Raw genomic sequence first — 17045 nt, forward strand, 5'->3', positions numbered from 1 at the left:
CCTCAGCACGGGCTTGTCTGTGGGCAGCAAGCGTACCTGGTGGAACATACCCTTTATGTCCCCACTCACGGCCACAGTGTGCTGTCGGAACCTCAGAAGCACACCTAACAATGATGAGTTCTCAGCATACCCACTAAGGACTGTACTGACAATGCAAATGAGTCAAAGGCGTTAGCATCACCCAATTTAAGAGGCGGGGTGCTGAGGATGGCAACCAACTCAGACTGAACGAGCTGTCTTGGCTGTCCATACTTGTCTTGAAGTGCCTGCAAAGCAGCAGTGTAAGGCTGGGGGTGATACATGAAGGCTTTAGCTAGCTGATGAGCACTGGAAAGTTTCAAATGGCTTAAGAGAACATGGTATTTATACTGTTCACTGATATGATTGTGACTGCTCAACAAATTGTCCAATGCTAACTTAAATAGAGAAAGTCACTCTCAGCACTGCTCTCGAAAACTGGTAATGAAGGTCGTGGAATGCCATAGGCTGAAGCAAACAGGAGCTCTGGACTCGGATGCGGTGGGTAGACAGCTGAGTGAAGCTGAGACGAAGCTGCTTGAACGTAATCAGGGACATGAGGTGTCGTCGCCGTCGCTTGGTGGCTGGAGGCAGGGAGCTGTGACGGACCTGGAACTGTTGTCACTGGTGTTGTTGCCATCTGTTGTACCCCGTAACGAAGGGTAGGTAGTGTGGCTGCAGTAGGCTGCTGTGTCACGCGCTGCATACTGATGCTCATGGGGTATGCAGCAGAGGTTGGCATAGTGAACGCTGCTGAGGACTGAGGTGCTGCTTTCAACTGTGATGACACAGAATATACTGGAATGGCGGTATGAGCAGATGGTGTGGTGTCAGGGATTGGCGATGAGAATGCTTGTGGTCCCGGGATGAGTGTGGCATTCAAGGGCGCACTGGCAGAGTAAGTAGCAGGTGGGGCCCACTGTGGTGGTCTAGGTGACGGCTTGCCGTAGACTGTCATACTGTCTCTGCTTAATCTTCTCCTCCAATATAGCAGTCTGGACGCTAGAGAGCTCTGGTGGGACATAGACACCCGCGGAAGTAATGGAACGCCTACTCGTCCTGGAGTGAAAGCTGACACCGCTGTGAGACGTTTTCCTCGAGCTGCTTCGGGGCTGACTAGGACAGTGAGAGGAAGCTTTTGGAGGAGGGTCACCTGCAGGTTGGTAGCCAACATCGTAATCATCCAGATGGGTAGGCAGATTCATCTTGCGTCGAGGTCTGGACGATGTCTCAGATGCGTCACCTTGTGCTTTGTCCATATTGGTTCAATACTGCTCTCAATCCGGCTCGAAGGACCACCTTTTGCAGCAGAGTCACGCTACAACTCTATATTACACTGGTTGAGGCGGCCAAATATGGACAGGATTCCGGTAAGAGAATCAGGGATTGGAGAAGAGATTCTTCACAAAGATGCATTTATTTAACAGTCTTTGGGTTGTCATCTGCACCAATTATTCTCTGACAGTGATATCTATATTAATGGTCTAAAGGAACAATAAAGAAATATAATCACAACCATATTCTGAAAACCATTTACACATTCACATTAAATCAAACATATGCAAATAAACACTGATTAAACAATCAAGTCTGCATCCTTAACAATAATAGCAACCTATCCAATGCAAATAGGCATAATATAGCTGTGCAATGACGCATTATTAATGTAAACACAACTGTGACGCAGTATAATAATCCAGCCGATGCTAACGCTAATTAGCGGGTTTCTCTCGCGGCAAATTACGGCCGCTACAGCGCTCAAAACTTGTATATTTTAACCGAAAACAATCGTGGGGGATCAATAAAGTATACTAAATGAACATACACATGCAGATATACTTACATTAAGGCTTAAAACGCATTATACAGAACATAGACAGAGACGTGCAGAGATAAGCCCTCACCGAACGGTCTTTCTGTGTCACACTAAATCAGTCCGTATGGACAACAACTTTAGTTCCTGGGACAGACTTTCGTACAATCAGCTTTCGGGAGAAATCACGGGGGCACCACACAATTGCATGCTTTGCGTAGTGGGTAAACATGCTACTGCATACTCAGAGAAAAGTTTCTGTGGCTACTGTGTCTCGTGTGTGGTGTGGAAGTAGCTAGTGTGAAGATGAACGTTTGTTGTCAGAATGAACGAATGAGAAAAATCCGCCATTGATGATTCTCACCATTTGTAAACCGTTGATTATTTGTCTGTCTGTTTTAATACAATGTCTTGTATGCAAGGGTACAATAGTGCCTCAGACCACATTCATCCACGCACAGGAGCAGTGCCGAAGCACAATCAAAACAATGTTCTTCCTCAAGACGCATGCGTGCCGTTTTTTTTAAACATTAACGTCTAGGTTACACATGTAACCCTCGTTCCCTGTAGGAGGGAATGGAGACGTTACGTTGAGTGACATATTTTGGGTCTCACTTGACGCTTTTCTGCATGTCAGGGCCGCTTCGCAGTCTTGCAGGTATTTTTAACAGGGCCCTGAGCCGCTCTCCAGTGGCCAGTTTGATGCCCTGGCTGAGGGGTTGCCTCCTTAGATGTTGCAGGGGGCGGAGCAGGTGTAGAGGCCGCAGGGGGTGCCCTCAGCGATGGGCAGACGGAGGCCTGGCACCCGGCAGCTTGGTGGATTCACACAAGATGTGCTTGAATGCCTCCGTCTGTTTCTGTACTGCCGAGAACTGCTGGGCAAAGTCCTCGACGGTGTTGCCAAAGAGGCCGGCCTGGGAGATTGGTGTGTCAAGAAAGCATACTTTGTCTGCGTCACTCATCTGCGCCAGGTTTAGCCAGAGATGGCGCTCCTGGACTACCATGGCAGACATCACCTGACCGAGGGAACGCACCGTGACCTTGGTCACCCGGAGAGCAACAACCTCTGGTCAGAACCACCCTGGTGCAGTTTTTTTAGTGTGATTGGTTGCAGCTGTGCTTGTAAATCAGTGCAATGGATGCTGGGAAGTGTAGTCTGGAGTGACATGCAACAGTTTGTGTAGTGTGAGAGTCGCGGACCAGATTCATGACAACAGTATACTTTTGCTAGTAGAAAGAGCTCATCAAAAGCTTTCATTTGATATATCTCCATTTCAGATGGCCACTATTTAAATGGGTTCCAATGAAGACCAGAACAGAAGAACATCCAGTCAGAAGCACTTATTCTAAGGAAAAAGGTCTATAGAAGAAGAATTTTGGGTTCCCCAAAGAACCTTTCATTGAACAGTTCTTAAAATAAAACATTTTTTTTATAAGTATTAAAATATTTTCATAATTTGAACAACATTTTGTGCAGTGGAAAGGTTATAACCACTGAAGTTAAAGGCTCTTTATGCAAGCATCAATGCCAATGAAGAACCTTTTTTAAGAGTGTTGAAGTTAAAAGTCTGTGTTTATTGCTTGAAAATGAAATATAAAATCAACATCACCTCTCTAAATCGTTGAGAAGCTACTACTTCCAAAGAGGAGAGTTATCAGTAAAAAGCTAAAAGACTCCATTCCTGATACGCTGTGAAGGAGAAAACATTATTAGTGGAAGCTTACGTTATTTTTTTATAAAATAAAAATTGAAAGATTTTCTTTCCTTTTTTAAAAAAGTATTCATTTATTTGGAATACTGTTCAAATAATACATGGTTACCAAGAAAAATATAGGCCTAACTAGGTGCAATAATGACATAATATTTTATGTTTTTTTAATACAACAAATGTTCCTCTTGAGGTTTCTCTACCGCTGCAATCCTTTCTCTCTCGTCTTCTATGTCCCTTCATAACAACATTTAGTTTGTCTTAAGTCATTGCATTCTTTTTCACAACTCCTCCCTTTCTATAACCAGGGTTATTAGAGTTAACTAGAACTAAAACTAAAACCATAAAAAAAAAAACCAAGAGCAACATTACTTTAAATAAAAAATCTGATCTAAAATAAAATAAAATAAAATAAAATACAAAAACCTTTAAGCTTCAATTTGAGCTAGTTGCATCATTTCATTTTCATTTGTGTAACCTGATGTACTAAAATAACTCAATCTAACACTTTAAGTACAATTTAAAAGAAAACAGAAAATCTAAAAATAAAAACTAACCCAAAACATTAATAAATGTATAATAGTATTTCAATGATGCTAAAGTAATATTGTCTCTAATCTAGTTTCAGATGAAAGTGTTTTCATTGTATTGCAAAAAATAAATAAATATAAAAGGTATATGATTATTACAAATCATCTGTGGATTAGATCGACTAAATTTAGTCATATGAAAGCATTTTGGTCGCATTAGACACTTTTATCCTATTGCAGTTGTTCAACTAAATTAAGAAAGCCTGTTTCTTTCCCACACTAGACCGTTATACCACTGTCCCATGTGGTTACAGCCACAGTTGCTGATCTATTCAAATTTTAACTTCTACTTTTCACATTGCAAACTGCAGATAATGGAAATCACAAGCTGAATGAAGGTACTCAAGTCTTTAATGTCATAAAAAAATTGAGATGGGTGTTTTTTTAGAAAATGACCACACTGAAATGTCTTCACACTGAAAACCAAATGCTTTTAGTAATGTTAACCATGCACTTTTTACTCCTAAAGTGAATTTTCAGTCATCGATGGACATATCTTGTAAGTCTTGTTTTTCTTTCATAAATCACAAGTTCAGATGAGAACAGTTTATTTATATTACAAATGACAGGTAAATGTACATTTGTTTTTATTCCCCTGAGCCTCCCCATAACCTGCATCAAAGTTTACAAGTAAACGAATGGAATTAGTGGTAGTATAAATAAAGTAATAACAACTTGTATTAATTCAGAAAAAGTTGGTCATGCAATGTTTCCATTCACACTTGGCCAAAGATGTGACTGATATTCTTTAACAATAAGTTTAACAATAATTCACAAAATAAAAAATAACACATACAGCTGCATAACTACGTTTGGGTGTATACTATACAATCACATGAGCTATTAATTATTATTAACTAATTACTATGTAGCGATTTAGCTCAAAAGGGAAATGTATATAAATAATTACAATTAATTATGATTAATTACAATTATTTATATCAGCTGCCAGTAGTAACTGTAGCAAAATTAATTTTCCATCAACTAATCTGTTCGTCCAGCGAACATTCAGTATAATTTTTATATCAACTCTAAGAAATGATATTTTCTTGGCCACAGTAAATAACTTTCTTAAAGTACCATTGCATTAGAGCATGTAGCTCGAATCGGAATCGTAAAGGGACATTAATTTTGCAAGGCAAAATCACAATCAAAACTCATGTAATTTGTGCACAAGAGCTTTATTAACTAAGGACTGACACATAACTAATCTAAACAAACAAACATGAAATCACTCATACATGGGGGAAGGGTCAGTGAAAAGCCATTAGAGAGAGACAAGAAAATGACGCTATGAAACAGTCAGTTACCCATCTGAGTGAAACCATCAGTGCTGTCTACAACTTATACTGAACCTCTGTTTTGTTTAGTTAAATGTACAATACTTGCATTGCCTTGGTCGTTAAACAAGTGTCCGAATGCAGTCTCAGGTGAAAGTCTTGATGGTTTGGAGCAGTGGTGGTTTTGGAATCGTGATCACGTTCTTCTGGGTCCGAAGAGTGATGAACTCCAAAGATGTTCTGACTTGATGGTGACTGGGAGTTTCTTCCCATGTGAAAAGTGTAGAAGAACCAAGAGCTGAGAGGGACCCAGCTGAAGTCCTGTGATCTTTAGGGAATGGAAAGACAAGGCTGCAAGGCCTGGCACAACTTTGAGAAGTCCCGACGAGTTCTAGCTCATCCTCCTCATTCTCTTAGGTTCTAAAAGAACTCATGTGAGACAAGTGAAGAAAACAAAACAAAAAACGCGGAAGAGAGAAATGTCTGTTCGAGGACATTTCCATGAAGATGAATTTCAAGGGTTGAGTGAAAATGTCTGGCTCTTTGTGGTCGAGAGCCACAGCTCTATAGGTTGGGGCATGTCGGGCCTGCCGGGCACGCCCTATACCGGCTCAGGCTACCCGTGAGTTCCTCCACACGGGCAGCAATTGGAGGATTTTGCAGAAGAACAAAGAGGAAGAAAAAAGTCTCATGTGATGGTTTTAAAATCTCTAGAGGCTGCAAAGAACCAATGGTAACTTTTACCTTTGGAGGTAAAGTTACGACTCTTTGTTTGTGAGCATGGTATTTTGCATATGTAATTCAATTGGGTGTTGATGCAAAACTACTAAGGATTTTTAAAACGCTAATATGTTGCAAGGGTATCAACATATAATACACACCATCATTTAGATGATCAAAATACAAATTCAAAGAGACCAAACATGGTATAGGTAAGCTATACTACACTACAGATCTATCATAACAAATGCATATAACAGTGCATAATGAAAAACACAAAATTACAAGGCAGTAATACTATACACAATGACCCTGGGCAATGTGCAATAGGAAGATCAAAGAAAGGTTTGTCTGTGAATGAATAAAAGTATTCATTTCCTATAGCAGTATGTTTCTGTTTTAGAGAGATTTAAGTAAGGGAAGATTCTCTCTACATACTTGTAGGTCGTAAAATTTATCTGATCTGGCCGAGGTACTCTGGTTGCCATGGTAACCAGGGGCCTGGTGGGCCATTGGAGATGTCCCAGTAGCCAGTGTTGTGGATTGGGTGAGGGGATCTGTAATTATTTGTTAATTTAATGAATAATTGATTTAGTAAATCAAATGAACAATTGTGTGTCTGATTGGCCCAAATGATACAACTATGTAATTGAAAACATGATGTTTACTAACCACATAACTTGCATTGTCTTAGAGCTGTATATTATTGCCATAAGGACATTCATTTGACAGATTCTGTTGCTGATAACAGAATACTTATTGATTTTAACACTGAAACATGCATTTTCTGAAAAACATGCTTTGTGAAAAGTGCTAAATAAACTTGAATTTAATTAAATGATAAGGCGATTCAGGTTGACAACTGTTGCTGGCAGCGCGAAGTGGATGTTGACACCAAATGTTTCACAACTGTTTAAACACGAGATGTATTGGTTTCACTTTATGGTGTTGTAAAGTAGAGTTTTCAGATGCTTGTAATTTAGCATATTGCCTTTTTCTGACTAATGTGCTGTCTGCAAAATTAGTTTTAGCTGGTTTGCCCATTACAATGCTGACAGGGATGAGGTATATATATTATATATTATATATTATATATATTTCTTTTTGAAATGCTTCAGTCGCTAGATGTCACAGTTTCCTGTGTGATGAAGAATAAAAAACTGTTCTAGACCCACAAGTCAGTAAGACCAAGAGAAGAGGAGGAGTTGTGAAATCAAATGGAAAGGTATAAAATAAGGTGAAACAGAAGCAAAACTTATTATGAGGACATAAAGACAACAAGCTGATGAGCTGCAATGGTAAGTCCTCTCCTTGAATGAACAGTCCTTGTATGTAAGATATATTACATATCATATGTTGTGGTTAATAATCATATTCTACTTCTTTCACAGTTTAAATCAGGATCAATTAGCGTTCTGTTGATGATGCTCCTTTTTGGGAGTGGAAACTTCTTAACAATGAAGAAAGGTAACGTTTATTTCATACTAAAATATGTTGAATTTTCAAAATTTTACCCATTACTTCAGGCCCATTCCTTAATGAGCACCTGATAATTAACAGTAAACCAGGTATTGTTAACAAAAAGCATATGACCACATAGTTTGTGCGTACAGTTTATATAGCTTTGTCATTTAGGGTTTGTTGCTGGCCGTACAAATGTCACTGAGTCGTGCGTTATGCCTAAGTCGTGCAAAGTGTACGGCTTCACTGACTGGTATAAAGCGGGCAGTTAGTGAGTCAAATACTTCAACAATCCTCTCAACTTCACTGATGCTGAGGTAGGGTTTTTTTTTTTTTTTGTCATTGTAATGTAACAAAAAAATAAAATTAATGAATTAGTGTTATGTGCAGTCATTAAATTGTTCTTCCTTTTTCTTATCCAGTTCAAGTGTAGGGCCACAGCCCCTGGTGCACACTTGGTGTCAGTGCATAGTAAAAAGCATAATGATTACTTGCTCTGCATGGTGCAAAAATTCAACCCAAACGACCTGCGCTTCTGGCTTGGAGCCTTTGAATTATTTAAGTTAAAAAAAAAAATAATACAGAGGTGTGAAGAGGTTTATAAACAGGGAGAGCAAAGAAAAATTATTAAGTTGTTATTTCCTGTTTTTCAATGACATGCACACGCTATTTCTTCTTCTTTAAAATCTCCTTCTTATTCTCTCAGTCTGGTATATTTCTTTGGACTGATGGATCCTTCTGGGATTTTCAAATTTGGACACGTGGTGAGCCCAACCACATGTACACTAGCACAGAGGAATGCGTGGAGATGAACTGGAAAGGTAAGAACAGACAAACGCCAATGGGTTATAAGATAATCACATTTCATGTTAACTTTTAAAATACTTGGTAAGACACACTGCAGAAGTTAGAATAATCTTTTTCGTTCATTGACATTTTCAGAGACTGGCAAATGGAATGACGCTGCTTGCCATGTTAAGAAAAGATACATATGTGCTTTCAAGTGGGATACCATCTTGAAACCAGGCTCTGAGAAGATGGAGTAGTTTTAGCTGGGTGTATAACACTTTCTGAATAAAATGATTTTCTTTGCAACAGCAACAAAAAAGGCAATAAAATAAAAGCAATTCTTTAAATAGCTTTAAAATGATAATAAAGAACATTTGTAATCAAAATTATCAGTTGATTTTATTTTTCTATTGTTTGTCTGATTATGACTGGCTGATTGTGACTAAAAATATTAAGGAGTGCAGATGTCTGAAATGGAAACCACCCTGATAGCACAGGTACATCTCGGAGACGTCTATGTGACGTCTGCATTTACATCTGCAAGACGTATTTTTTAGATTGTTTGCTCATCTGCAATACGTCTATAGGACGTTTCTTATCAGATGTCAAATAGATGTTTATTAGATGTCTTTAAGATGTTTATGATCTAGAATGTATGTAAAACTTACATCTCACAGAAGTCTGTCAGATGTTTGTACACAGCAGATGCTTTCCAGATCAAGAGATCTTTAACAGACATCTTGCAGATGTACGTGCGCTATAATTGCTATGTATTCCATGTACTAATATTAGAATTAATAATTACAATGAATGATGTTCGTGGGCTGAAGTGACCCTGGTTTTAATACACCAAAAATCACAATATGCAAAACAGTAAATAGCAACTAATGCAAACAGATCAAAACAGTATAATATGTTATAACAAAATTGTGACTTTACAAATCTACTTAAAATTATAAATATGAGAGCATATGATAAATGTTATTGTATTTAACAAACATTTCTCACATTTTCTAACTGTATTTACAAACTGAGTATAGCTACAGTAATACAACTTTTAAATGTTATGTTTGTTTTAGAAATGTATCTGTACTATCCCTAATTATAGGCTTATTATTTTTGCTTTTTAGGCTCATTTTGAGCACAGTTATGTGCTTTCAGCTAATTGTAAAAGTGTAATTGCTTATTTATTTATTTTTTATAATTATTTTATTATATTTATATTATTCATTCATATTGGAGTTAACATAAATGCATGTCCTGAATTTGCTAAGTTAGATGTTTTTAATTCCAAAATTTAATCTTGACCACATCCCTACACCTAAACCTAACCTTACTCATGAGTAATCCCTAAAATCAGAGGAAATGATAGATGAATGACACTGATATACAGTACAATCACCAAACACTGATTGTAAGCCTAAACTTCACAAAGACTGTAAACTGTTTTTTAAAATCTGAATGGTTAATCACAATGTTGTTCCAGGGTCAACAAAGATGTTGATTCAGGAACATGTCGTACTTGGTAAAATCAGGTTCTGCTAACATGAATAGTTTGTCTCCCTTGAAATCAATGTCTCTTTTGATAATTATTATAATAGCGTTTTGCTCAAGGTAGCATAACGCAACCAAGTAGGCCTAACTTTTAGCTTGGCTATTTCATCTTTTCAGCTAGAGGGCTGTTGTTGAAAGTAGTTATGACATGATTGCTCAGATAACCTGCCTGTTATGTTGGTCAAGTTTTTTACAGTGTATTTGTAGGTTGGTGTTAAACAAACACAACAGGAAACAGGGACATTTTTGATACAGGTCGAGTCAGGGACAGGAAACCAAAACTCAAGCCAGTCTTTGGAAAACAGGGACGTCTAATCACCATCATATATGTACAACTACAGGGGAAAGATGGCTTTAAACTCACTATCCTTAATCTAACTAGTTTACAGTGCATATACTTGTGTTAAGGGAAAAAATTGATTTATAGAAAATTTCTTTACCATAAGCTATTAAACCAAATAGAAATAGCATACATAAAGACTTAGGATAAATAGATAGCCTAACTCAGATAACTGAGATACTCATCCAGCAATACTTGAATACTTCAATATTAAGAAGCACAAAACTGAATTTAGGGAGTGGGATACAGAACGGGGGAAACACATTTTAATAATGTTGGTTAATTAATTAGTGGAATCATTAGTGGAATCTGAAGGCCAGCAAAGGCAACACACAAACACAATGTAATGCCATCTTCTTAAAACAAACGTGCAATCCAAACTCACTGTCATTTCAGTAAGGAAACATTTGTGGAACACAACATTTCCTTTTATTTTTCTGATAGAATTTTCCAGTTTTTGAAGACAAAGTGTCCATTAAACTGCTGAGGAAGTTCAAGCAAGTAATTTAAAAAAGAAAGAAAGAAAGAAAGTGTGGGCTGGGCTGATACATATGCAGTATAAATTAATAAAAAGTGGGGGCAGGGTGTTAGGGGTCAGAATTCTCCCTCTGAAAGTAAGCCTGGCACAGTGCCACCTGGTGGACAAAACAGAAAACAATAAATAATATTATTAAAATGGCAGCTTTTGGGAGAAATTGCGGGGGCCCCACACAATTGCGTGCTTTGCGTAGTAGGTAAACAAGCAACTGCATATTCAGAGAAAAGTTTCTGTGGCTACTGTGTCTCGTGTGTGGTGTGAAGATGAACGCTTGTTGTCATGATGTACGAACAAGAAAAATCTGCCGTTGATCATTCTCGCCATTTGTAAACCATTGATTATTTGTCTGTCTGTTTTAATACGATGTCTTGTATGCAAGGGTACAATAGTGCCTCAAACCACATTCATCCACGCACAAGAGCAGTGTAGAGGCTGCAGGGGGTGCCCTCAGCGATGGGCAGGCAGAGGCCTGGCACCTGGCGGCTTGGTGGACTTACACAACATGTGCTTGAATGCCTCCGTCTGTTTCTGTACCGCCGAGAACTGCCTGGCAAAATCCTCAGTGGTGTTGCCTGGGAGACTGGTGCATCAAAAAAGCATACTTTGTCTGCATCGCTCATCTGCGCCAGGTTCAGCCAGAGATGGCGCTCCTGAACTACCATGGTAGACATCACCTGACCGAGGGACCGCGCCGTGACCTTGGTCGCCCGGAGACCCTCAACCTCTGGTCAGAACCACCCTGGTGCAGTTTTTTTAATGCTTTGGACTGATGTACCTGCAGGATGGCCATAGCATGCAAGGCAGAGGCAACCTGGTCCACAGCACTGTAAGCCTTGGCAGCGAGCGCTGACGACACAAGGCACAAGTGCACCACAACCGCACGCTCCACCTGGGGAACGTTGACATACCCCCTGGCTGCCCCACCATCCAGGGTGGTGAGAAGGGAGGAGTTTAGACATGTATGGGGCCTGCCACGTCTTAGTAAGCTCCTCATGCACCTCTGGAAGAAAAGTACCGGGGTAGAATAAGGTGGAACGTCAGGTGCTTTAAACACCTCCAAATCGTTCTTGGCATGCAAATTCCACTCGCCAGTTTTCACTGGCCTTTTCTGTTTAGCTCAGAGGTGATTGGGCTCCCACAAAAACAGCCATAAGGGTCAATTACGTGAAACTGAGATACAACTATTTGAAAATCTGGAATCTGAGGGTGCAAAAAAATCTAAATATTGAGAAAATCACCTTTAAAATTGTCCAAATTAAGTTCTTAGCAGTGCATATTATTAATCAAAAATTAGTTTGATTGGAAATTTACAAAATATCTTCATGGAACATGATCTTTAGTTAATATCTTAATGATTTTTGGCATAAAGGGAAATTGATCATTTTGACCCGTTGGCTACAAATATATCTGTGCTACTTACCAGGGTCCAGGGTCACATTTCAGTTGATGTCTTTTTTAAGTAAAGAGCATCCACTGACTGTGACATTGGTGCACGCTGTTAGATACATCTGTGAAGTGAACTTACAGAGCAAAGTATGCTTGACTTTAGCTGGCTTTGAAATGACTAACTAAGAAAGTGTTTTTAATGACATGTTTTATCATCCTGTAGACCAGCTATGGTTCATTTGTAATATTTGGAAACAAATGTATCTTTGCCGTCTTTGCTGTACATTTATTTAAAGAAATCGAGGGGTAAGAACCAGAAAGGCATAAGTGACCACCAACTTTATTTATCATAGTTTGATCTGACATTGTGTACTGATTTTAGTTGTTTATAATAAAAATTTGTACACTCATGGATGACAGCTGTAACAGAGAGGCGTGCGGATCCATCTGCAAACTTTTATTGAACAGAGACATGGTCATTTAAACAGGCAGGTGTCAGACACCAGCAAACAGATATAAAAAGGGCAAGGCAAAAGAGTAATACAGAGACAGGCATGGGTCGATCGTTGGCGAACGTAATCCAGGGGACGAAGCAAACCGGAAATCCAATAGATAGGCGAGAAACAGACAGAATGCGGTAAACCAGGCAGGAATCAAGACTCTGGAAAAAATTGACTAGACTAGGCTCTGTAAGTTGCTATAGCTCAGACAGAGATAAACGCAAACAATACTCTGCAATAAGAACAGGGAAGTCCATAGTTTATAAAGTGTGTGTGTGTGATTGATTGCAGCTGTGTTTGTAAATCAGTGCAATAGATGCTGGGAAGTGTAGTCTGGAGTGACATGCAACAGTTTGTGTAGTGTGAGAGTCACGGACCGGATTCATGACAACAGTATACTTTTGCCAGTAGAAAGAGCTCATCAAGAGCTTTCATTTGATATATCTCCATTCACCCAAAATGTCACTTACACCCTTCTGGTTCTCACCCCTCGAAATGTATCTTTGCTGTAGTTTAAGCGGTATCATGAACCTTTATCTCTGATATATTTTAAAGAAGACCAGAAATAAAGCAAAAAAGAGAGGTGCGAAGAATTGCATAAAATAAACAAGACACAATTCCTGACGCTTTTATGTTCTAGCAGTACAGTAATAGTGAATGGAAAATTAGAAGAACTAATGCTTTATGCAACCTAATGCATTATGTTGTGATACAAGTTGCTTTGTTTCACCATGAGGCCACATTAGGCCAGCTTTTATGTGATGAAGAGCTAAGATCGAGATGTGAGAGAAAAAGGAGTGGTTGTGAAAATTAAAGCGATACAAAGTGACAGATGTAAATCTATCATCCTAAAGGTGAAGTAAATTTTAAAAAACTTTCATGATAACTTTATTGAGCCTTTCATGAAGTTGGAATCTCGAGCACCCAAATGTTTACACATAAGTTTAAGTAATTACAAATAACGAATGTCTCTATAGGAGAAGTATTTTGACCCTATTTACACTTAATGCAACTTGACGGACTGAATTTCCCATTTCTTATCCATCCAAGACCAAGAATGAGTCTTGGTCTTGATCGGATAGCTATACATTAAGCTGTAATCAAAGCCTAATGTGTTCTGTATGTCTCCTTAATTGAAAACATGATGTTTACTAAGCACATAACCACATAGCATTGTCTTATAGGTCTAAATTACTGCCATACGGACATTGATTTGACAGATTCTGTTGCTGATAACAGAATACTTACTGATTGTAACACTGAAACATGCATTTTCTGAAATAATATGCTTTGTGAAAAATGCTAAATAAACTTCAATTTAATTAAATGATAAAGCGATTCAGGTTGACAACTGTTGTTGGCAGCGTCAAGTGGATGTTGACACCAAGAGTTTCACAACTGTTTAACCATGTATTGGTTTCACTGTATGGTGTGGTAAAGTAAAGTTTTCAGATGCTTGTCATTTACCAGATTGCCTCTTTCTGACTAATGTGCTGTCTACAAAATCAGTTTTAGCTTGTTTGCCCATTACAGTGCTGACAGGGATGAGGCATATATTATATATATTATATATATATTTCTTTTTAAAATGCTTCAGTCGGTAGATGTCACAGTCACAGTTTCCTGTGTGATGAAGAATAAAAAACTGTTCTACACCCAAATGTCAGTAAGACCAAGAGAAGAGGAGGAGTTGTGAAATTGAATGGAAAGGTATAAAATAAGGTGAAACAGAAGCAAAACTTATTATAAGGACAGAAAGACAACAAGCTGGTGAGCTGCAATGGTAAGTCCTCTCCTTAAATGAACAGCCCTTGTATGTAAGATATATTACATATCATATGTTGTGGTTAATAATCATATTCTACTTCTTTCACAGTTTAAATCAGGATCAATTAGCGTTCTGTTGATGATGCTCCTTTTTGGGAGTGGAAACTTCTTAACAATGAAGAAAGGTAGCGTTTATTTCATACTAAAATATGTTGAATTTTCAAAATTTTTCCATTACTTCAGGCCCATTCCTTAATGAGCACCTCATAATTAACGGTAAACCAGGTATTGTTAACAAAAAGCATGTGAACAGAATTTGTGCATATAGTTTATATAGCTTTGTCATTTAGGGTTTGCTGCTGGCCGTACAAATGTCACTGAGTCGTGCATTATGCCTAAGTCGTGCAAAGAGTACAGCTTCACTGACTGGTATAAAGTGGGCAGTTACTGTGTCAAATACTTCAACAATTCTCTCAACTTCACTGATGCTGAGGTAGGTTTTTTTTTTTTTTTTTTATGTAACAAAAAAATTAAATGAATCAATGTTATGTGTAGTTATTAAATTGTTCTTCCTTTTTCATATCCAGTTCAAGTGTAGGGCCACTCACTCTGGTGCACACTTGGTGTCAGCGCATAGTAAAAAGCATAATGATTACTTGCTCTGCATGGTGCAAAAATTCAACCCAAACGACCTGCGCTTCTGGCTTGGAGCCTTTGAATTATTTAAGGTAAAAAAAAAAATACAGAGGTGTGAAGAGGTTTATAAATAGGGAGAGCAAAGAGAAATTATTAAGTTGTTATTTGCTGTTTTCAATTACATGCACATACTATCTTTTATTCTTTAAAATCTCCTTCTCATTCTCTCAGTCTGGTACATTTCTTTGGCTTGATGGATCCATCTGGGATTTTCAAATTTGGACAAGTGGTGAGCCCAACCACATGTACACTAACACAGAGGAATGCGTGGAGATGAACTGGAAAGGTAAGAACAGAGAGATACTAATGGGTTATAAGATAATCACATTTTAAGATAATCACATTTCATTTTAACTTTTAAAATATTTGGTAAGACACAGTGCAGAAGTTAGAATAATCTCTTTCGTTCATTGACATTTTAGAGACTGGCAAATGGAATGACGACTCTTGTCATGTCAAGAAAAACTACATGTGTGCCTTCAAGTGGGAAACCGTCTTGAAACCAGGCTCTGAGAAGATGGAGTAGTTTATGGGTATCATCTCATAACACTTTCTGAATAAATGATTTTCTTTGCATCAAAAAAACCCCCAAAAAAATAAATAAATAAAATAAAAGCAATTCTTAAAATAGCTTTAAAATGATAATAAAGAACATTTTAACCAAAATTATCTGTTGAGTATATTTTTCTGTTGTTTGTCTGATTATGACTGACTGATTGCGACTATAAGTAGTAAGGAGACCAGATTTCTGAAATGGAAACCGGGGACATTTCCTAGTAGTCAAAATATAATCTAAATCTCACTTGTGATTATCATTAAAAAACAGAGACAATATTTTTGGACTTTTCCCCCATATACACAGTTCCATATAATGTTATAATTAATCATTACAATGAATGATGTTTGTGGGTCAAACTTACCCTTTAATACACCAAAAATCACATTATGAAAAATAGTAAATATTAACTACTGCAAGCAAACAGATCAAAACAGTATTATATATTTTTTTAGTATTAGAATTATGACTTTACAAATCCACAAAACAATGTGATCTTATTTAACAAATATTTTTCATTTTTCAAATATTTTTTAACTATTTAGAATTTCATTTTCACAAACTGAGTATACAGTAATTACAACTTTTAAAATGTTATATTATGTTTGTTTTGGTAATGTATTTTTATTTTGCATTTTAGGCTCATTTTGTGCTCAAAGCATATTCTTTTTGAAAATGTGATTGTATAAGTGTAATTGTTAAGTTTATTATTTTTTGTAGGCCTATTTTTCATTCATATCGGATTTGTGATGCTGAACTTTCAGGAACATTTAAAATTCTGTGCAAAACAATCCTTCACTTTTTTATGCCTCGTTACCCAATACACACAAACAGTATTACTTTAATTCAACATAAACAGTGATAGCAGCTCTCTGTTTTGACTGTAAAGTCTGTTATGGAAAAAGTAGCGGTGCGCTAATGCTGGGTTCACACTAAAAGATTTTTAAAATCTTATTAGATCTTCAAAATGTGAGAGACCACAAACATGAGGACAAAAAAATCCTAGATTTAACCGTTTTGCTCCTACAGCGTGTGGTGTGCCATTTGACAAAGACAGCACACCACACACCAACAGATTTTAAAACTCGACTGTGAACACGAGAAATCTCGCAAAATCTATCAAGACTTGAGAATAAACATCACACGTCACGGTCGTGTGTGTAGACGGAGACGTAGGGAGACGAAATATAACAAAAGGGCTTTAATATAATCCAAAAAGGGGTACATCCAGACAGAAACAGCAGGGAAACACACACCAACATAATTTTAAGCTCGGACGACAACCACTGAACTGAATATAATTTATAAAGGGGTGCTAATGATACAAA

The 17045-nt window shown here is 37.7% G+C and overlaps 2 protein-coding genes across 3 annotated transcripts; one reads left to right on the forward strand and one right to left on the reverse strand.

Moving 5' to 3' along the window:
* Positions 1-313: 313 nt before the first annotated feature.
* Positions 314-1927, reverse strand: LOC127166951 (hepatitis A virus cellular receptor 1). The gene is made up of 2 exons (XM_051112683.1): positions 1862-1927; positions 314-1502 (listed from the first exon to the last, which is right to left on the reverse strand). The coding sequence occupies exon 2, from the start codon at positions 1199-1201 to the stop codon at positions 413-415; it is 789 nt and encodes a 262-aa protein (XP_050968640.1). The 5' UTR covers positions 1202-1502; positions 1862-1927; the 3' UTR covers positions 314-412.
* A 5438-nt stretch (positions 1928-7365) lies between these two features.
* On the forward strand, positions 7366-15820 carry LOC127167016 (lectin-like). 2 transcript variants are annotated; one of them, XM_051112805.1, is made up of 6 exons: positions 7366-7428; positions 14575-14650; positions 14816-14958; positions 15053-15193; positions 15333-15447; positions 15584-15820. In XM_051112805.1, the coding sequence occupies exons 1-6, from the start codon at positions 7426-7428 to the stop codon at positions 15685-15687; spliced, it is 582 nt and encodes a 193-aa protein (XP_050968762.1). In that variant the 5' UTR covers positions 7366-7425; the 3' UTR covers positions 15688-15820. The 2 variants fall into 2 exon arrangements, with proteins under 2 accessions (XP_050968762.1, XP_050968752.1); XM_051112795.1 differs by lacking the exon at positions 7366-7428 and adding an exon at positions 14385-14481.
* Positions 15821-17045: the final 1225 nt, after the last annotated feature.

Source organism: Labeo rohita, chromosome 1 (assembly GCF_022985175.1).
Source record: "Labeo rohita strain BAU-BD-2019 chromosome 1, IGBB_LRoh.1.0, whole genome shotgun sequence".
Classification (NCBI taxonomy): domain Eukaryota; kingdom Metazoa; phylum Chordata; class Actinopteri; order Cypriniformes; family Cyprinidae; genus Labeo; species Labeo rohita.

Excerpts from the sequence above, each read along its gene's own strand:
- LOC127166951 (XM_051112683.1), bottom strand. The coding sequence starts at position 1,201 with ATGATTACGATGTTGGCTACCAACCTGCAGGTGACCCTCCTCCAAAAG.
- LOC127167016 (XM_051112805.1), top strand. Across the intron at positions 14,959-15,052 it reads TCAACTTCACTGATGCTGAG|TTCAAGTGTAGGGCCACTCA; the intron begins GTAGGTTTTTTT and ends TTTCATATCCAG. Across the intron at positions 15,448-15,583 it reads CGTGGAGATGAACTGGAAAG|AGACTGGCAAATGGAATGAC; the intron begins GTAAGAACAGAG and ends TTGACATTTTAG.